Source organism: Sturnus vulgaris, chromosome 3 (assembly GCF_052056855.1).
Source record: "Sturnus vulgaris isolate bStuVul1 chromosome 3, bStuVul1.hap1, whole genome shotgun sequence".
In the NCBI taxonomy this organism is placed as follows: domain Eukaryota; kingdom Metazoa; phylum Chordata; class Aves; order Passeriformes; family Sturnidae; genus Sturnus; species Sturnus vulgaris.
The window spans coordinates 9,032,136-9,054,225 of record NC_142245.1 but is presented as its reverse complement, the minus strand read 5'-3'; the positions used below and the strand labels follow the sequence as shown (position 1 = coordinate 9,054,225).

The following is a 22,090-nucleotide window of genomic DNA, read 5'->3' as shown; positions in this document are numbered from 1 at the left end:
TTACTTGTTTTTATTGTCGTTGAGCTTTTAAATATTTTTCTGCAATTTAAATGAAGTGCCTCCCTTCTAACAAGGAAAAAAAGCCTCAGCTTGGAAGCAATTACTAAAAGAAAAACGCTTCACCTCAGACACTAATAAAATTATTGGAGCTGATATACTCCTCATGTTGGTTTTGTAACATTCTCTAGTATTGGTAACATTTCAGAGTGGTTGACCTTGCATCTTTTTGTCCTAGTAGTCATGTTTGCACACATGGAATACCTATTATAAAATTGAAGAGGGCAAGCTTCTGACAGTGGTCTGTTTATTTGTGTAGTTCGAGGTTTATTTTGGGGACGTGTAATCCACTTGTAATTCCACTTCCATCAGTGAAATGTTAAAAGTACGGAATGATGGCAGTGTTTTAAAAAGTTTAGGTACAATAGTGGCTGCTAAGCCAGAGAGAGTGTTTTCTTTCCTTTATGGTTAGAGAATATCTGTTCTACAGCTGAGGTTGATGTTGCTGGAGTGAGACTGAGCATGCTTGAAAATTGGTTCTGCCCCTAAGTTGTGTTGAGGCAACACAGTGAGTGCAAAAGGCAGTCCTGATGATCAGCCTGACAAACTTGCAGTTTTCATCAAAACTCACTTCACACTTCATAAAATCATGCTGGATGTCCAGTGTCAAATTGGGTCCAATGATTTTGTCACATTTGAAGTTCTTTAGGTTTTTTTAGTATGTCTTTTGAATAGTTAATTACGCTGATGCTATTGCTTAAATGTTTGAGGGTTTTTTTTGTTATTTTGTTTGACTTTGAATTTGCATTGATCCAGAAGCTTGACTGTATCAGACATCTCTGCCGAATCTGGGTAGTGACTTCTTGTGTCAAGGTTGCCCATGACAGTTCATTAGCTCAGAGCCTTCTGCTCTACAAAGGGATGGCAGGAGAATCACTGAACTCACCAGAGTCACTGATGACAAGCTGCAAATTCAATGTGAGCAGGGTTTCTACGAACCACCATGAATAGGTGTGAACGAGGCGCCGCTGAGTTATGAGTTGCTATTAGCACTTTGAAACAATGTTCCCAAACGATATCAGTCGAGGGAGGGCCAATCTACCCTGAAAAGCTTGAAGATCACTGCTGAAGAGCCAGATTTCTTGGAATGGATTGGTCTGCACTGAATGGCTGACTGAAAAGGGGCAAGTGAAATGGCTCCTCCAGACTAGATTATTACTGTTAACTTTTCTGTAGTAGAAAAACAGGGCTTTAGGTTTCCCTGGAAGATACCCACACAGGCTATGTTTGTGTCTGGAGGGCGCACCATGGGTTAAATTGGAGGCTTTTCTTAATCTCTTTCCAAAGGTTCAGAAAGGAAGAAACCTGTACTGTATTAACCAGTCAAAGTGGTTAATAAATAAGTGATGCTGTAAATCATCTGAAATTTATTTCCAAACTCTCTAAAGTACTACTATGTTCTCAATCATCTGGTACTGCTCAAAAATCACTTGGTTGTGGTGCTGTCAAAACTGCCATTTTTTTGTGGCTGTGTGCTCTTTTCAGTGTGTTTGCCTAATAGTGTTTCCTATTTCCCGAAGGGAAAAATTCTTCTTTGAGAGAAAACAGCTAATTCTTTGGACAAAGCCTGCCTGTCAAGGCGTCTAGGTACAAGGTGCAAAGCAGAGGTCACTACTAGAAGTGAGTTTGAAGATACTTCTGCATGTCAAAAAAAATGCCTGAATGAAAAAATGAAGATTTTTTTTTTTCATGCTTGTATCAGTTCAAATCTAGCTCTATCTTTAACTGTGCAACCTTTTTTTTTTGCTTTGGAGGCTTTTCCAGGTAGCTTTGAAATGTGAGCTGGTAAGTACAGAGGGCCAGAGTCCTGGCCAAGATAGAGCTTTAAGCATGGATTTTTGTTTAGTGTTTTAGGGGGTTTTTTGGTTTGTTTTGTTGGGTTTTTTTCACAGAAAAAATTGTTGAGCTGTTTTGCTTGAATATTTTATGTCAAGTAAATAAACTAGCATTAGTTAATGAGTAGTACACTGAACTTGTGTTCTCACCTCAGTTTTAAGAGTCTTAGTTTAGGCCAAATTTTGAAGGTTTATATTCACACAGAATTCTGCTGTGGAATTCTTGTGGATCAAGGTTGAACATTTTTTGTCTACAGGAAAACACTTTCTTTGCTGGTAGAATTATAAAAAGTGCTGCCTTGCTAATGTAATTGCATTAGAGTTTGGAATGTGATGTAGCATCATTGAAAATGCTGGAGCAGTCCATGAAACTACAGCTGAACTTTGTAACACTGCCTCACAATGGGTGCATCACTGGCAATTGCTGGAAAAGTGTTCTGTCACAGTGCCTCTCACTATCCCTGTACTCAACCAATCTAAAATTACTTTTGTCTTCATCTTCTAAATTTTGTCTTACATATGCTGAGTAGACAAGAAGCGACACAGATTTCAAATGTCTGGCTTTTCTGAAAATGAGCAGGCCACTCTCTTTGTACCAAAATGCCTTTGCTTATCTTTTATGACACTCTTGGGAATATTTCCCAATATTTCAAATATTCTTTTGGTTGTAACTGAAGGCTGTACTAACTTAAAGTTGCCATATTGAGCTGGATACCTTCTCTTATTTGAAGGTAACATTTTCCTTTGGATATAGAAAATTAGCAACTTGAAACTAGTGATAACCTTGAAAACCTGTGACTGTAAGTCAAATGTGAAACATAATGATTTCCTTAGCTCTTAATTAAAACCTGACCGTATGGTCACACCAAAGTCCCTTGGGTCCGTATAGAAATAGTACAGCTCCATCTCCATGGTTGAGGTATTCTATCCTGGGCTTTTTTTGCTGGGAATATATGTGGCACAATAATACCAAACATTGCATGTGACAAGAGCCAAAAGTAGCTACTAGTTCTCCATTGTACTTCTTTAGAAGTGACTGTATTTCTGTCTCAGCCAAGGAATAGAATTTAGGGATGGCATCTCTAGCACTGAACTGCTACTATTTGGGAATGACCTTTCTTTGTTAGGTGTTAGTGTGTTCATAGAGGTAAAGTGCAACTGCTTGTTTATTTTTATAAGCAGTAAACCTCTTACCCAAATTGGATTAGAAGTGTAGGAAGTAAAGTATTGTGCCTGTATATGCTAAATCATGCATTGCCGGTGAGATTAGAAAGGAACGACGAAGATCTAATCAACTGGCATGGGATTTGTTTTTTTCTCTGAGCAGTAATAAACTGTGAACAGGCAGGTGGTCCAATACGAGAAGGTATTGGAACTACCCTGTTTGAATTGCTGACTGTAGGAGGTGGTGCACATGGAACTATAGTGTGCAAAAAGTAAGTTTTGTGTTTATGTATAAATGCAAATTGTAGTAGCATAAAAGTTGGTTCACCTTAGTTTTTAAGGGACAGCTTTTAAAGTATCTGGACATATTTCAGTATACCTCTATTAGAAACCTATTGCATGTGGCAAGTAATCAATTCTTGTTTTCTTGGTTTACTGCCTAAAGCAACATTTGTTCTGTACCTGAGCTCATAAAACAGTTTTTAAAGTATTCCCACAAAGTTGTCCTTGACTGTCAGAAGTACAGGAAACAGAGGTGCTGAACCCCATGTGTCTATTCAGGGCTTTGACATCTCCTAGCAAGCCGCTGTGGAAACCAGACTCTTGGCTTGCAGAGAGGAGGCAGCCCTCTGACAGCTCTCCAGAGGAATATACCTTATATGCTTTTATGTGCAAATGCTGCAGGTGATATGTTTAGAAAGGACCAAGTTTTCTACCTTGCATAAAGACTGTCTAAAGTTAGAAGTGGGGACAAAGACTATAGTAAGATGGTTATGTCTAATAGCAGTGATTTACAAAATATTCAGGTATGAACTACAGACTTGCGACACTGACATGCAGAAGTGAGGGGAGCTGTTTCGAGGTTATCCAACAGTTTTTTTTACTGGAATCACAGACTACAGTCAAAATGGTGTCAAGAGTTTAGTAAGTCTGGTCAGGAATTTAGGATAAAGCAGAGGGCTGTTGGATAGAGTTGACGTTTTGCTTCACGATCTCTCAGAGGGTGAATACATTTGCCTTCTTGTAAGAGATCTGTTTGTGTGATATGGGAGTTGATTAGAAACTGTACTGAATAGTTTTTAAACTTTGTCCCTCTTAACATTTTTTTTCCCTGGAATAGGGAATGTGGGGAGCATGAGGAGACAGACAGTTATAGCTGAATTTCTATAACTGGATAATTTTCCTCTATTTTTTTGCTAATCTGAATGAATAATCTAACATGAAATGTTTTTTCAGGATTGAAAGTGTTACTCCTTCTAGCAACTGTCTTAGGATTCTCTATACAAGTCCATGGTCAAATGATCTGGCTTTGTGGGAATGAAAAATTTCAGGTAATGCAGGTTCAGCTAGTTCTGCTATAACCTTAAAGGCTTTGCAAGTACAAAAATTGTGTCTTGGAAATAAATTCAAATTGGGCCTCCCTTTCTTTATTTAGGGGAAACCATAATACCTGAAGCTCAGTGAATCTGGGTTCTGATGCTGAAAGGTTGCTGAACAACATCTAAAAAATTCTTTAAGGAAGTGCTTGTGCATAGTCAAGATTAATTGAACCAGAAATGAGCCTAGAGAACTTAAAAAGAAGTCTTTTATAATAGCTTTCTCCAGGTACCTGGGAAATTGAAGTTTACTGTCTTGGAAAGAAGCCTGGTGCAACTACATCTATATGGCTCTGACTTCGCAGATAACTTGCATCAGTTTGACCTTTTTGGAAACAAATGTGCTTTCTTCAGAATGAGGCTTTGCCTATCATTTTTTCAGTCTTGAATTTTTAGGAATTCAGCACATGTGATGCTTCAGGTGGTATTTGAAGCCAGGTGAAGAACCATCCGTCCTGGTATCAGCTGGGATAGAGTTAATTTTCGTAGGAGCTGGTACAGTGCCATGTTTTGTGTTTAGGATGAGAATAGTGTTAATGCATTGATGTTTTGCTGACAGTGCTTACTCTGAATCAAGGACTTTTACAGGGTCCCATGTTCTGCCAGCCAGGAGTGTTGAGTTTGAGCCTATACTGTGACACCAGGAGCTGCACAAGAAGTTGGGAGGGAGCATGGCCAAGACAGGCGACCCAAACTGGCCAAAGGGATTTCCATACCGAGGACATCATGCCCAGTATTATAAACTGGGGGGAGTTGGCTGGGAGGGGCTGGCTGCTCATGGATGGTCTGGGCATCAGTCAGTTTGGGTGGTGAGCAATTGTGCATCACTTTCTTGGGTTTCCTTTCTTTCTCCTTTTATATTGTCTCCCTTTTCCTTACTATGTTTTGTTTTAGTTTATTTCAATTACTTAATTGTTGTTATTTCAACCTGAGTGTTTCACCTTTTTTTCCCTGACTTTCCTTGCCTTTCTCATGGGCCAGGGGAGGTGTGAGCAAGCTGCATGGTACTTGGTGACTGACTGGGGTTGGTTAAACCACAGTATTGTTTTAAGAGCAGCTTAATTTCCAGATGTCTTACTTGGGCAACAGTTGCTGTGTTGAATTGCTCATTGGGCCCCATTTTGCTTGTGAAGGACTTGCCTGGTATAGCTGAGGAACAGGCACACAAAGATGTAAGGGTGGAACAGGACTTCATAAGAAACACTCCTTAGGTTTGTCTGATGACAAAGTGTGACTCCTGTGATGGGAAATGCCTCAGTGCAATGTGATGACTTGTTGCCACTTTGTAACTAGGCTGCTTCCATGACAAATGACTCCACAGTTGCTGAAGGATCACCATGGCTGGATGAACAACACTTTAGAGTTGGCAAATATGTTTGAAGGATCATTTGTTGTGTGTTAAGAACTCGAGATTCTATTTAGATCTTTTACTCATCTGTCCTGCAATTCTAATTAACCTCTCCTACCCCTTTCAGAAGTGATCATTGTAGAAGAGTTCATAAAGTACCATCTACTCTTCATGTCACCGAAACTTGAGATGCAGAAAAGGGTTCTTACCTGGACGCTGTAGCTATAATAATGGACCTTTGTTTTCTTGGCCCTTGTAAGAGCTTTCTTACTTCTTGCCATAAGCTACCACACAGTAGCACAGAGGATTAGGTCATTTCCTTCCCTTGTCTTCTTCCTGCAGATTATTTGATTAGCATTTCCATTGTATACTCTAAATAGCCTGTTCTTGGCTTCAGGCTGGTCCCCCCCCCCCCCTATAATCTCTTTAAAATACTGTAGTATGACTTTTTATTACCAGCGTGACATGGGAACTCCTTGCACAGAGATATGTGACGTAACACAATAAAAGATTAATGGGGCTGGTAAGTCAGTAATCTTCCCTTCTTTCTTCTTCCCTCATGTACCTGAGATTAGGCTTCTGGGAACCCCCTAACAGTGTTAATGCCTTACAACACATGAAATATTTTTGTTATTTGGATATCATTGGCTTTGATCAGAGTTCAACCCCTGGCTTCATGGGAAACAGTTCAGGTTGTGTAGAGTGTATATTCCACATTCAGCATTGAGTGTACAAATATAGCTCCCCTGTGGGATCATTGCATGTCCTGGTCTTCCACCAGGTGTTTTGCTCCTTTTTCTCAGTGTTTCCTTTCCTTCAGTCTCTGTTTTTATATACCCTGTGTGCAGTAATTTCAAGCTCTTATCCTGTGTGGGGTTTTTATTCCGCCCCTTTCCCATTTTGTTGAATAAAATCATCAACAGGTGTTTAGAACAACAGGTGTTCATCAGTCTTGAAATGTAATAGTAATACACTGATAAGGTTAATTCCAGCAAGAAGAGTTTGCCATTCAGGCTCTTTGCCAGTCTGGACACTAGAGGTCATAGTGTTGCCCATCCTTTTAGCTTTAGTGGCTGTCTTTTGAGCTGGAACAGCTAGAAATGCATTCCTCGTCAGAGCTTATGCTGAATGTCATGTGAAATCACGTAATTGTGTCAAACTGTACAGCATCTGTTTGTGAGTCAGATAGAAGAACATGACGATAGAGCCCTTTATTTCTTTAACAACTTCAAGGAAAGAACCTCCCCTGCAATTCAGCATCACTTCATGAAATTAGCAGTGATATCTTGGGCTACAGATTGCATTGTTTTAGTCTGGCATAGTATCTGTACTCCAGGAGAAATCGGCTTGCCTAGTGACAGCATGCTGGAGGCATTTGCTTCCAGTCCTCAAGGCATGGCATGGTTTTTGTGAGTCCGTGAAAACCCTCCTCATCATAAAAGTGGGGGGCAATGTTGACACAAGAACAGCTGAGTAGAGCATGGCTGTGAGTAAACACAGGCAGGGAGACAAAGATTCAGAGGTAGCTACGTAGCAGTGTTCCTAAGGGCAAAATAAACCCTCAAAAAAACTGGTTTAAGATGGGGCATGATTAGCTATAAAAAGGACATTGTGTGGTGTTGCCTGATAGCTCTGGAGGGTCACTAATATGAAGGCAGTTGAGGATTGTTACCTGCAGGAGGCTGGGTGGGATGATAGAAAGCAAATCCACCACCAGCTTCTAAGGTGGCTGCAGCATAATGTAATCTACAAGCTTATTAACCTGAATGCTGAACAGCTGCATCTGTAAAATGAGAATAAAGAAGTTCTAGAAGCAAATTAGTCTTCTAAGTTCTGCTTTTCAGGATGTTTTGAAACAGTACAACTCAAGTTTTACAACTTGTGTGAGAAAGGTAATGCAACGTAGAAGTGGTCATACCAATGTAAGTAATCACTACAGCTAGATACCTGAATACAGAGCACCTTTTGTACTCTCGGTGCCATATCTGTGTGTTAAGTGATACTAATGTAGTCCTGATGTGGTTTTCTTTTTTTTCTTTTTTTTTTTTTTTTTTCTTTTTTTTTTTTTTTCTTTTAAAAACAAAATCACAAAAGTAACCCTTAGTCCTGATTGAAACAGCATTCAAGCTGCCAACTTTGTATAGGCTGGGACAAAACAGAAAGTACTTGAAAGTGATGCGGGAGGTGGGGTGATGTGATTCATCCACCCCAGTAAAAATTGCCATTTTAAGGATCTACACATTACCAGTGGAAAAGCTAGGTTTGTGTGCTAGTAGCATGAGGCTGTTGATTTTTGGCAGGGAGGAAGATTCAACCTAAGTCTCAAGATCTGGCTTGATGAGTCTCTGGTGTTTCTGTTGAGATTGATGCAGAAGGTCTCCATCCCCTCATTTGCAATGGTATAATGGGGTTACAGAATAAATACACAAACAGATAAGCAAAATTATTTGGGTTGAAATAGTTGGAGATTAGTGTGTGGTTTTGGTTTTTCCTTTAGACCCTTGCCAGTTTAGTAATCTGATAGCTGTGATAATGACCATACTATTTCAGAGAAGTGTTCAGTCCTGTGGTTTTTTTGGCGACCAGAAGAGTGGAAACAAGGGAGCACCTGTACATCAGTATTTCTCCAGGCACTTTCCAGTGTTCAGCTGTTGCTCAATCACTTCTGTGGAGCGAAGTGCTATCTTTGTGCTTAATAATCTATGGTAGGAGAAAAAAGTGCCCATGTATAGTTTTATTATCCAGAATAACGTATGACAAGGTATTCTGCAGCAAAATTTTCTGGGTAGGTGACAAGTTCCTGTAACAGGGCAGTTGTTACTTAGGGGAAAGTTTGCTGTGCAGTACTGGTTGAGAAGAGAGAAAACACAGATGTATTCACCTTGTTCTCAGCAGTGAAGCTGAGTTCTCCGGAGCTGCAACTTATGCTGTGTTATGAACAAAAAAGCTGTTTTGACAGTTCTTAGGTTTGAGTGTTACCCAGTGGCTATACTGTGAGGTGAGCTGGAGAAGAGACCCAGCTAAAAAATAACATAGCAGATAAACCAATATTTTATAACAATGACAGATTCAGTCCATAAAATTGGCAAGCCAAGAAGGGAGCAGCAGAAACACGAGCAACAGTCACATGTACAATATGGAGATATGAAATGTCAGGCTGTATCTGTGTTGATTGAGCCAGGGTAACTGTGTACCCCTTCTTCACCCACTATAGCTGTCATGTAAAACCGGATGTAAAGGTTAAGCTGCTGTGTCATATCTTGATTGCAGCAGCCTCACAGCATTTGCATGATCAATTCCACGAGGTAACTTGGGAGCTGTGATAACTTGATCACCACTTTATGGCTCAGACATTTAAATTATCCCACCCACTGGCTTGATGGAGTGATTTAGATGTTGGTGGAATGAGAAATGAGCTCATAACCTGGTCTGGCACATGCAGATTTGCCTTTCTAAACGTGCATCCTACAGGATTGAGCTGTTGTAGAATCATTAGACATGACAGTCCAGTACACACAGATGGCATCTGCAGGTGTGTCATGTGTCCAGTCCTATAGTATTAGTGAAAATAGAGATAGCATGAAGGGTTTCTGCTGGTATAATTCTCAGTGTATTAAGAAATTACTCTTTGTGTGGGAGGTGAGGAAAGCTAGCTGGGCTAATAAATTATGGTTTAAAAAAAAGAAGAAAAGGTATAGCATGCATGGGTACAGTTATGTAAGAGAAGGAAATAAATCAGTTTTTCTCTGAGAACCTCATCCATAGAGCTGCCAGGCAATTGGGTTGCAGTATTGTTCTCAACACACCCTCTGCTTCCTTTTTTCCTTTTTGGGGCCAGGAATGGATGAATTAGTGGAGCAGGAGCAGGATGCTGGTTCTGCCTCCAGCCAATGCTGTGTGGTGCCGTGGTGTTTACCCAGCTTACACAAGGCAGAGCCGGCCCCTCTTGAGGCAGGAGGTACTTCCCACGGCTGAAGTAAAAGCACACAGAGTAGTCACTCAGTCTGGCAGTTGCTGGAGATTTAAAGGAGTTGGTGGATTTCGGCTGATTTTAACAAGATAGAAGGGTTGGATTTTTTTCTTCTCTACTGTGTAGGAATACTGCAAGGACACAAATATCCTGGTAAGTGCTCTGCATGCTGTCACTTTTCCCTTTTAGTGTGCTATTGTTTCAGTCTCTCTACTGAAAGTCTCCTCAATAGCAGTGGTTTTCAGTGATGCAGTGGAATCTGAGAGCAGGCACTCTGTCTGCAGGCTTCCCTTCCACCTCAGAGAGGCAGAGACATTCAAAGAGCACAGCACAGTAAGTGCTGTTTGACTGTAAGAAGTGTCAGTCGCTTCTCATTTCTAGGGTGCAGAGCAAGGTGCCTTGAAACTGCCATTATTGAATAAAATTGTACCAAGGGAAATTTCTCATTTGCTCATTGATAAATTTTCCATTTACCAATGGAGCTGCTGGATATTTCTGTTGCTAAACCAAGAAAAAGGCTTTCAATGTAACTGTAACTCCTGTTTTTGTAAGATGATATAGTATGTTATGTGGAAAGGCTTTAGTGTAATACAAACAGCTATTTAGCAGATACTTTGGTACATGAACTGCCTTATCAGGAAGTCAGAGGCTCACAAAAAGCAAAACTGTAACATTCGGGCATGTAGAACAAGAAGTCATTGTGGTTTTTTTGCAAGCCCAGGCTCCTCAGCCATATATTCCAGTACAGGTGCATCAGACAGTAGATTTTCCTGGACTTGAAAAGCTCCATTGCTTTGTGTAAGAATAAGATGCCTCTGCTTTGGTCTAAACTCTTAGGAAGATTTGCTCTTGTGGCTGACTCTTAAGTAAAAGTTGGTACTGTATTTCTTTTTAAGGTAATACTCTGTAATTTGTCTGAAGCAGTGGAGATGATAATGTTAAAGATTTCTAACTGTACTCTGCAGCAGAACTATACTTCTGTACTAGTAATGTACGAAGTTTTTTTTCTTTTCTGTTTGTACTTTTGCAACACACTCTCTGAAGATACAAATAGATATGTTATGGCTAATGAGCACTTGATGTTCTCCCAGCATGCCTCTATGTAATATTATTTTATGGCTTTTTCGTAGGATTTACAGCTTACAAATAAACTTAATTTGATAATCTGAGTGAAATGGAAATAAAATCAAAGCTATACTTTTTTCAGCACAGTTTGTACTAACAGGCAAAGTGCAGGTGCAGCCAGAACTTCGTGGAGAAAGCTGCAAATTAATATTCTGAAGTAGCTTGTGTGAGTAACTCTGACAGGTAGTTCAGCTGATGGAGCAAGGACAAGCCTGTGGTGTTTGTCCCTCGCACCAGAGGGGCTGAGCCCTGTGCGACGCTCCATGTCCTGTCACTGCTATATCCGAAAGCTGACGTGGAGGAGATGGGGACAAGGGGGTTCAGACTGCGTGTAAATGGAGCAGGTTACCTGGTGAAGAACTTTCTCAGCTAATTAAGGATACAGATAATATTGCAGTGACAGCTTTAAAATAGACACCTTGTGCTAAAAGACAAATGTTTTTGGCTTCCCACACGCAGTCTGCATTACATCATTTATAACCCGTAGGAGGTTATCGTGGTTTCCTTAGGGGAGGATCAGCTGTTACTTTTCATAACTGAAAAAAAATTCTGGACTTTTTCTTCTTCCAATGGAATATTTTCACAATTGATTTTTGTCAGTCTGTTGGAGTGGATCATTATTGATTACATAAATCTTCCAGGTTTAATATACTCAACTGCATTCTCATGTCATCAATGGCAGTTCAGAATGAGAGAACTGAAGTTAGCAGAGGTCTGACTGAAATCAGGCCCTTGTGCTTAGGTGGGTTTTTTCAGTCTTCTGAAGAGGAATGCTATTTTTGAATACTATCATAAAGTACAGATTTTCATATAGGTGCCTATAATAGAAATCCTATTCTAAAACACTTGCCCTGTTCATTGAGCAAGGTTGCTTGTCCTCAAGGCACTGTTCCTGTCTTTCCTGAAATTGCTGAGAACTTCTCAGACTTGCTTCTAAGGCTGGAACAGAACTTGAAGCAGAATGCTAGATGCCAATTCAACCAAAACTGCTCTTTCTTTGACTGGACAAAATTAGCTGTGGCCTTAGAGCAAAACAGCAGATTTTCTCCTCTGTCAAGTTAATGCCCCTTTCAAAGTGTCCACGGACAGTGGGGTTTTGTGTGTGTATGTAGAGGACTCTTGCATGACTTGTTTCCGGGATGACCAGCCCACAAATGGCAGGTGTCCATGTAAAGCGATGCTTTCATTCTGTTTGTGATAATGAAAATCTCCTCTGTTGAGATTTTACAGATGTTCTCAGGACATAGTAGTAGATAGCTGTTGCATTGGTTTATGCTTGGTGTCCTGTGCAGGATCAGCTGCTTGCTCATTTCAGATCTTGGCCTCGTTGTCTTGTTTTTGATATCTTGTTTTTGTCTTGCTTTCATATCACCACTTGTGTGTGGATAGTGGATGACTAAGCTTATTCTGAGTTACAAAAGAAAAGGGGTACAGTATAGACTAAGGAAATAATAAGCTATACTATAGCAAAAGGCTGGGTTGATACTCCTTATTCCTAAGGCTTATTCTTGGGGATTTTTGATGCTGGAAGACTCCCTTTTCTAGAAATAAGAAAATGAATTTTCCTTCCTTAGAAAGGTAGTGTATGGCTATTGATCTAAAGTGATAGGCATTTGAATTACACTAGCAGATGCATTGCTATACTTTCCTTGTGCATCTATAGTGAAGGATGCAAGCTATACACATAATGTGGCTAATCTCAAAAGTGGATTCTAAAATCTGCTGATGTTAAAATTGCAGGTGTGTGTGGGAAGGAAACGTGAGCTTGTTTTTAATTGGAAACTGGGATAAGTGTTAAAGCTATGGTTGATAAACACAATGCTCTTTTTGCCCAGTGATCACTTCAGTGAAAACTATTTTAATACAGGCTTACAAAACAATTCATAGGAAAAACAGTTAAAGGAGAATAACTTTCCAGTGGTGAAAGTTACTTCGCCCATCAGGTAGAAGAAAGTGATTTCTCAACCTTCGTCTCAGCTTTCAGAAACATTGTGATGCAAGGAGCTGATCCCTTGTTGCTTGCACCACTGGACATCGGTAACATTATTGATATTGTTTGTGAAACCTGGCAACCTGGGCTTGGTGGGAATGCATACTCAAACAAGCAGTCTACTGGGAATTACTGTGGGGTTTTGGGTTGGTGGTTTTTTGGGGAGGGGTTGTTTTGTTTGGTTGATTTTTTTGGTTTGGGTTTTTTGTTTGGTTTTAAAAAACTTTCTTGTTTGTTTCTTTCTTTTTATTTTTCCTTCTCTCTGATTACTTATTACCTCCTTCTCCTCCCATGCTTGCAAATATCTTCATCTTGAGAGACTAGTATTCTGTACAGCTTGTTTGTGTCTCACAATGACTTTTATCTTCACTATTCTGGTTGTTTAAATCTGGAAATCAAGATTTTTTTTCTTTGAAGTGGTGAGGTGTAACCAGAGAAGAGAATATGCAGTGCTGAAATACTGTATGTGTATTCAGAGGATTGGGGTTTCTGATCCTGCAGTTGCAGGAGACTTGCCTAGTGGAAACTGGAATGATAAAGAGCTTAAATGTGTAAGTGGATGTTGACAAACTCAGGTCCTACTTGTGTATTGCCAGATATTGTCACACTACTCAATGTGAATTGTTTTTCTGCAGTATGGGATTTTAAATCCAAACGAAGCTGTAGGCATTAATGTGTAAATCTTGAGGGATAAGAACAATCTTGTTTCATTGGTAATGGAGTTACTTATAATTTATGTCAAACTGGTCAAAAGTGCACCTGAAGTGCATATGCCAGTTGCTTGATAGAATTGTGTGGACTTCTTAAAATTAATTGTATTCCTGGCATAATTTAGGCTGGGAGGTTGTCGGGTTCAGTCCCTGGAGTCAACATGGGATTGGACTGCTTTTGTTCAGGCTGTTCAGGGCAGTATGGAGATCTCAGCCTCTGTGGATTGAGGGATTTTCCCTCTCATAATAGCTAATCAGGATTTTCTGTGTTGTAGCTTGTTTGTTGCCTCTTGTTCTATTACTGCATACCTGTCAAAAGGACTAGATTCCATTTTGTCCCTATTCCCTCTGGTTTAGCATAGAATTGCTGAGGGAAGAGCTGGATGTGAGAATTGCAAGGGTATTCAGTACAGAACTGCAAATAATAAAAAAATAAAGCAAAATACATTTTATTTATGTTTTTATGTCTAAAAGCAAAAAAGAACAAACCACATATCCAAACCTTAAAATATGTAGATATAGAACATAAATATATTATAAAATGGGAGGGGAAAATTCCCATTTTTTCATCTGAATCAGCATATTTTTATTTTAATATATTAATTGACAGAGGACTTCTTTCTATACTGTGAAAGTGGTTTTGTGTGCAGTATTTTAGAAAAGGGCTAGTCTTAGCTACAGTTGCTAGCAGCCTATAATGCTGGCTCTGTGTTTAGAAGATGACGGTAATTTATTACAAAGAGACTTTTATTCTAGTATTTTTAGCTTGCAGCCGAGTGTTTAATTAATCTCTGCTTGGGCTCATTGAATTTATGTTCTACCCTCCCCTGCCCCATTTTAACCATTAAAATACTGCTATTCTTGCTGCAGTTCCAGAAGCGGTACTCTGATCTACGAAATAGCAAACTTAATTCACAAGGTGCTGTGTGCCATACTGCAAACACAATCTGAAGACTTGCTGAAGCAACTAAAGACTAGTTCTGAGTGAGTCTGACCAGGAAAGGCAGCTGAATGGTTGCAGATGACTGGCTAAGCTAGAGCTGATAGTTCAGAAACAACCGAAATTTATCTGTCTCTGTCCCCCATGGAAAATGATGCGTTCCATGAAAGTGAGCTCTTAACCTCTTGTATTCTGAAGCGTTGTTTGGGAGGCCTTCCTTCCCAGGGAATAGTGTGGATGCAGGGACCAGTGTTTGCATGAGACAGGAGAGACTAAGATACAACTTCTACTGCCATGGAGTCGAAATCTGTGGCTTGCTTTCTCAGCTACAGCAGTCTTTGCCTTCTGTGGCTTTAGTGAGTACTAGAGAGCAGGAAGGCTTCTAAGACACCAGACTTGTATTCTTCAAACAAATTTTAAATGCTTTTCTCAGTTCAGTTGTTGTCACTTTCCAGTCCTTCAAAACGGTTGCATGTGATAGTGTTGAGCGTTGAACTTTCTTCTGTCCCCAGAGGAACTAGTGTTAAGAATAAAAAGTTCATGAGTTCTTCCTGTTCCAGTTTCCTATTTTTGATACTGAAGGATTTTAACTGGTACCCATTGTGGTTTGGGGCTAAGTGCAAACAGTTTTGCTCTCCTTTAGCTGTGCAAGTTGCTTTACTCTCAATATCTTTTCAAATCCGTAATACAGGACTGTGCAAAGGTAAGCATTTTCAGACTTTGGTCTCTTCTCTTTGGCAGAACCAGAGATCTTGACATGAAATATTTGCTGCTGCCAGTTCTATGATTTTTGGAAGATTATTGGATGAGATGGGATCTTGTAATTGACATCTTATTCCTTATCAGTGTTGAAGGTTCTTGGAGGAGTTGAGAAGAGTCTCTTGCTCAGAGCTTGCTCCAATGAAGCCTGTTCCAATGATGTCTGGAAATGCTGCTGCAAAAAGCAGCAAACATGTAATTTGTGTGTATTTTGTTCAAACGGTTGGTTCCTTAGCTGTATACTGGCCCTTCAGAGCTAAGTTGTCTTTTTAATTTAGCCTTTCCTAATGTTTTGAAGAACAGTAGTACTCTTGGAATAAAAACTGATCAGGTTATGGCACAAGCAAAGGCCCATTATATATTTTTGTGGATCCTTTTCTTCTACTCAACAGTGTTCCTTGAAGTAAGTTCTTCACTCAGTTTTGAATGATCCATAAGTCTGCTCTGTTTCGGGAGTGGAGATGTTATCCCGTGGCAGGTTAGACTCATCTCCAGTGGGACAGCACTTGAGTTTATTCACAGACATGTAATTTCCCTTGGACTAATCTTCAGGACCTCACTGGAAGGATATTATTGATCTTTGTTATTTCTGGGAACAAAAATATTTTCCTTTTGGGTACAGTGCACCAGGCCAATCACACTGGATGAGAAATAATGTGTATGTTGGATTGATTATTTTTTAGGAGTGCTAAATCTTGTATTTACTTAAATTGAAGTAATCTGGGGATGTAGCTGTTGTGCAAGTGGTGTTTGAAGCTCATAAAGGTTCTGAGATGTATTTGAAAAGAAATGAAGTTCAAACATTCCAGCCAGACTTTTGAAAGTGGATGAGCATGCTGTGTTATTAATGATGGCTTTAGATTTCTAACACTCAAACCTTCCTTTAGTCTAATAAGAAGTGGACTTCCATCATGTGCAAAATAAACTCGAGTGGATTTCTTTAAATGTAAAGCAAAAGAAAATGTTTTAAAGAGAAAATGAGCAACAGATGTGGGACATCTTTCCTTATACTGAGATTTTCTGTATAATTCCTTGTATTGCTGAAGTCTGTCTCTGGGAACTGCTTGACCCATTTTATCACTTTTGCACAGTTCTCTGGTCACTTTTGCAGGTAATGCATTAGAGTCTCCTTTAAATGTTCATATGTTATTTTCGTATAACAGGCTTTAAAGTTGATTCAGACTGAGACATGTATTTTTTTTAGTTTTCCATTAAAATTGTTCGTTTGGATGAACAGAGGAAGAGAAGCTGCATCAAACCTGTTCTTGTACTAATGGCTAAAGTTATTTTAAATGTTTGTCTTCCCACTTTCTCTAAGTCAAAGGATTAGCTCTTTAACACTGTAATATGGAGTTATACTATTTAAATCTTTGGTTACCATTTCATGGAACTATTTCTTGTGAGTTGTTAAATGTAAAGGCAGAGGACAACTGTTGGCTAAAATGAAATTAAATAAATAAATAAAATGAAGACTGAATTGCAGGGTAGAGGCTGTTGAGGAGATCAATATCCAAGCAGAAAATAGGTTAATCATGTGGGGAGGAGATGAGCTCTTTCAGAAGACAACTACAAGCAAGTATAATGCAAGAAGATCTTGAAACAAGAAATGCTGAAGTTGATTGCAAAAATCCTTATATATAGAAAATATCTCCTTATTTTTATGTACAGATACATCGTGAAGATTTATACTTGCTTCATAAGTAGAAATACTTCAGGAGGGAAATGTGTCTGAAGAACTGAGCACTGTTAAACACTAGGATCTATATAATTCGGTATTAACGTCAGTAAAGCAGCCCTGAGGTGTGTTCACTGGCACATAGTTTGAGTGTGGTGCTCCAAAGCAGAGTGTGATGCCAGGAGGGCCCTGGAAGACATGAAAATTGTGAACGCAGTTAATGTTGTAGGGCTCTCTTTATCAAATGGGGCAATCTCCACTTCAATGTGCTGTGACTACTGGCATAATTTTAGGTCACATTTTCACGTGATAAGTTTGCTTTAATGTCTTAATTTTAGAATTCTAAAGGCAAAACCTACAACAGTGAGTAACCTCGCAATTCCTGGGAGTTACTGCTACACTTGGGCCAGCAATCCAGAAATGCTTTGGAGCAAATTATATTCCTTGGCTCTCTCCTGTGCTGCTGCCACTGTTCCTATGTAGCAGAGGAAGACTGTTGGATCAGTAAAATGCACTTTCAGCACCAGCTGAGTGATAGGTGCCCTAAGGCTTGAACCAGGACAGTTGCCAAGTGAAAGTTCTTGCTGCTTCCCAGGCAGCAGAAATAGCTTAGTGTCACTGTTCTGCAGATAGGACACAGACACTTCACAGCAGTGTTGTGCAAATCAGGTTTACTGCAATGCACTCATCTCTCCATGGATCAGGGTACTATTGTTGTAATATTTTGTGTACTAGCCACAAAGACAGGCTGCAGTTAACTTGTTTCAAGCACTGTGAAATCAATAGTACCCAGAATTGGAAAAAAACAGATTTTGAAACTAATGAGAAATGAAAGGAGAAACGAAAAGATTTCTATTTATTCTCCTGGTTGTGTTCTGCAAGCATCATAGCAAATGCTTTGAGGACAGTGTGATGTCTTTGCCTGTATTAGTGAGAAGCTCTCCCAAATATGTGGAGTAGCATGAAGGAGCAAACTTGAGTTTTTAGAGAGCACTATGAGCTGATTTCAGATGGCAGTCAACATATGGATGCTGAATATGAACATGTAGATTTGAGAAAACATGTTGAAGGCCAAACTTCTCTGTGAAGACTGGGAGAAGGTGTAGAGATAAGTTCAGTAAAGGGATCTTTGCATCAGCTTCTGAACAAATGTAAGCAGGCTGTCAAGCACTGCCACATCCTTTTCTCTTTTCCTACAACGTAACATGGGAATAGATAAAATCTGTATGATGGCATCTTTTCTGCGAATAACCGTGGTCTAGTCAAGGTAGAAGAAAGCAGAGATAGAGCTCTGTAGTTCTGATCAAAGTTGATGACAGGATTCAAAAAGTGTTGTGTGAGTCAAAAAGTGCATTTGCACAGAAGGCAGAATGTTAACCATCAGTACTAAAAAAATATTAGCAGCTCTTTGAGTTGGTATAAAAACTCGCCTGGAAGGACCAAGTGAATGTTCTTATTTCTTATGTTAAAGAAAACCTCAAACAGGCTCTCATCAGCTTTATCAAGCAAGTGCTCTGCTGGGTAGGCCTTCTCTAGAGGAAGGTCAGAGATGAGCTGCATAGGTCAAAAGTGGAAATGCTACTAATGAAAAGCTGTAAAAAATACAATATGAACTGTTCCTCAAAGCAGAAGTCTGAGTAAAAAACGTACTTCAGTACTGTTTTCATTAGGAGTTACGTGGAATTCCCTCAGGAAATGTCCTTCAAACATATGCTTATATCATTTCTGTCTCTGGCTAAACATGAGAGATCACAGTGCACATCCTAAACTTTTATGGCAGGCTCAATGTCAAATTGTCATACAACTTCCTTCCATCTGCAAATGCACAAACTTCTTGGAAAGCTCTGAATTAGACACTTCCCATGAAAACTTCTGCCTTTATAGCTAATGGGATGGTCTTGCTTTGTGGTTTTTTTCTTTAAATTTAATGCCTATTTGGCTCTATTTCTCAGTAGCTGAACTAAATATAATAAAGGAAGCTATGTGTCATTTATTCTAAAAACTAGCTTGGAGGAAAACAAGTGTGGATGTTTTAAGGCCATAGTGGAATTTTCTAAGTGCATTTTTTTTTGGTGATATGGCAGTTCTTCAAGGCAATTCAACCTTAATTCCTGTGGTTTTATATATATGTTTTTAAAAATTATTTCAGGCAAAACCAAAACATGGAAAACACAAAATATTGTACCTAAGGTATCAGATTGGTGTGCAAGCTTGTGTAATTGGAGTATTTTCTCTTACACCTAATTTTGATTTTATTTTTACAGGAAATAATGAAAAAAGTGTGCCACAACTCTTGATCAGAGACCTGAAGTTTGAGAAGTCATTAGCTAAGCTCATGTTTTCTCCTGATCAAGAAAATCATCCATCAAAAGCACCAGTCAAATATGGTGAATTGATTGTATTGGGGTAAGTGTTTGTGTGTAAGACTGAGGGGTTTCTATGCTGTAATCCTGTGGGCATGTTTCAGTACTGTGTTAATTCTTGGATTTAAGTGTGATTAATTGAAAGTATGTAATTAGTAAAACTATATTAACTGAGAATACTTGGTGCTTAGAATGAAAGTTCTTGTGGGTCTGTATCTCATGAGAAACTAAGTAATACAGGAATGGTGGACTTTGTTCTTTTTCTGTGCTATTTGATAGGTACAATGGGTCTCTCCCAAATGGAGATAGAGGAAGAAGGAAAAGTAGGTTTGCTTTATTTAAAAGGCCCAAGGCAAATGGGGTGAAACCCAGCACTGTACACATTGCCTGTACCCCTCAAGCAGCAAAGGTAAGCTCCATTTCTTCCTTCAAGTCTGTCTGATTTCTCCTGGTGCCATATTAAGAGCTATTAGAAGATGGTTTAAATAGCATAAATATCTAACTGTGAAAATAATGGTTTGTGTTTATCGAAAGTTTTTTAGTACCTGTCAGGGTCAGCAGGAAACAATTTAGCAAAGAAGATTTGGTGCATAGTCTTTTCCGTGGCCAGAGAAAAAATAGTTTTGAAACATGAATATTCTGGGCACAGGCTAGTCATATAAAACAATTTCTATTTTGTTTTCCTTCCAGACTCGCTACAGACATTTGTTCTAGACTTTGTGGTTTTGCACTCACTCTGCTTTAGGACTAACTTTGCTTCATGTGCAGCTGACTTTTAAATGATCCTTTGCCAAAGCTCCACGTGCACTTGGTGGTCCTTCCTGTGGATAGGAGATCCCCAGGGATCAGGACAGATGGGTTTTGCAGGGCATGTTTCGTAGGGCTTATAAACAGAGTTCCCATTAAGAAGCAGAAAAGGAAGGGCTTAGGCCCTGGAGTTTAACTGTATTTCGTGTCAAAACACATCATAACTAAGGTATTACCATGAAATATTGTGACTATTCAAGTATGTGTGCAATTGTGTTCAATAACTAATAGAGTATTTCTACTAAAACAGTGGAATTTGAGGATGCTTTGTGGTTGTTTAGAAACCAGCAGTGACAAGATCAGGCCTTTAAACAAACACGGTAGTGTTAAGTGTTTAACTCACAGAATACCTTGACACTTTAAGGAACTTCGACTTAAATTCAGGGAATAGTATAAAGTATTCTGAAATCAGAAGCATTTTTCTACCAAAATTCTTGAAGTAGAGCTACATTCACAGTAGATCTATGTGAAAAGAGCATTTATTTTTGCAAATTCTTTATGGTCTGGTAAGTGCTGTTTAGTAGCACTTTAGAAGTGTTTGTTAGTTCCTAGTAGGTAGTTGCAGAATGAACATCTAGAATAACAAACTGAAACCTTTGCTACAACATCTGCAGCCTGTGTTGGGTTTCTCCATTTTACCCTATTTACCACCACTTTTTTATCTACGTATCTTAAATCAGTCTTTACTGATTTTTGTATTAACTCAAATCCTGTGTTTAGAATAAAGTCCCCAAGTTTTTGTCCTCACTTTGCTGTCGGCCAAGCTCGTGCTGAGATGGCCATGAAGGTGTTACATTCAGTTTTAGCCTTTTCATTTGGTTCTTTTGTCCTTTTGTGTTCAGGCCAGTGTTGCTTTAACACAAAACATGACTAATAATATCCCCTGGTTATGTTTATCTAGTTGCAGCATGTGGTGAAGAGACCAGTTTGGTCTGTTGCTGAATCAATCCTGCTGCTTTTTTTTGGTGGCCAGGACTGGGTTTTGTGAAGTTTAACTGCAGGTCTGTCATTTACAACCATCTTCCTTAATGCATTAATTAGCACAAGAGGCTAGTTTTATATACATATAGTCTGCTTTGCTGTTGTATACTGTAGAATTATTGTGCGCTGGTTCAATAATACTTGGCATTTTTCCATAGGCAATAAGTAATAAGGACCAACACAGCATATCTTACACTCTGTCTCGGGCCCAGACAGTGGTAGTTGAATATACACATGACAGCAACACAGATATGTTCCAGGTATGTGAAATAATTGTGTGCGTTCTCATTTTTGGTAGTTTCAAAAAAGGCATCCTCTTTTTCCCTCAGGAAATTTTTCCCTCAGGCTTTTTCCCCTCAGACCCAAAAGTTTGTGTATGTCTTTCTGCACTCGGGATTCAGAGCAATTTAATTCTGTTCATTCCCAAGGCCATCCTGTGAACAAGGCTGTGTGCCTATACATCTCGTTTAAACTTGGGCAAAAGTGGAAGTTGGGGGGTTTTGAGACTAATGTGCAAGATTGTGGTTTTGCTTTTGATTGCTGGTCTGCAAGTTGCATAGTCTGTTTCCTAGTCCCTCCTTGCAAAATAAAGAATAAAGGGCACCGTTCTCTTTAAGCACTTGGAACTTTGCTTCTGGCATTTACAAAAGCATTTGGGATCAGTTGGAGACAGGGTAGAAGAAATACAGTGTGGAAACACAGAAAAGCTTTTGGCACAATAATATGAAAAATACTCTGAACTTCTTTAAGCAAATCCAGAAATGTGTAAAGCTCTGGGAGATGTGAAGAGAGGAGCCTCAGTGCTGATGCTGGTAGTTCACAAAAACTTTGCTGCAGTTCCTGTGTGTATGAGAAAGGACCAAAAACGCATCTGCAGCTGTGGTGTGCCCTCATATCTTATTGTTTCCTGTTTTTCTCAAAAGGAAGGGATTTGTTTTGGGGTTCTTTTTAATGTGTGCTTTGTTCTCTCCGATTCCCACACTGTGATCT

At 39.3% G+C, this 22,090-nt stretch overlaps 1 protein-coding gene across 4 annotated transcripts in view; it reads left to right on the top strand.

The window, feature by feature from the left end:
• PELI1 (pellino E3 ubiquitin protein ligase 1) overlaps window positions 1–22,090 on the top strand; it is a 44,296-nt gene that overhangs the window by 17,004 nt on the left and 5,202 nt on the right. For 3 of the 4 annotated variants that reach the window (XM_014890197.2, XM_088160954.1, XM_088160955.1), the window contains 3 exons: window positions 19,214–19,355; window positions 19,592–19,721; window positions 21,259–21,360. In XM_014890197.2, the coding sequence (XP_014745683.1) occupies window positions 19,285–19,355; window positions 19,592–19,721; window positions 21,259–21,360 (303 nt within the window). In that variant the 5' untranslated portion in view covers window positions 19,214–19,284. Of the gene's footprint in view, window positions 1–9,598; window positions 9,904–19,213; window positions 19,356–19,591; window positions 19,722–21,258; window positions 21,361–22,090 lie in introns of those variants that run through there. The other variant, XM_014890195.2, reaches the window with a different exon arrangement.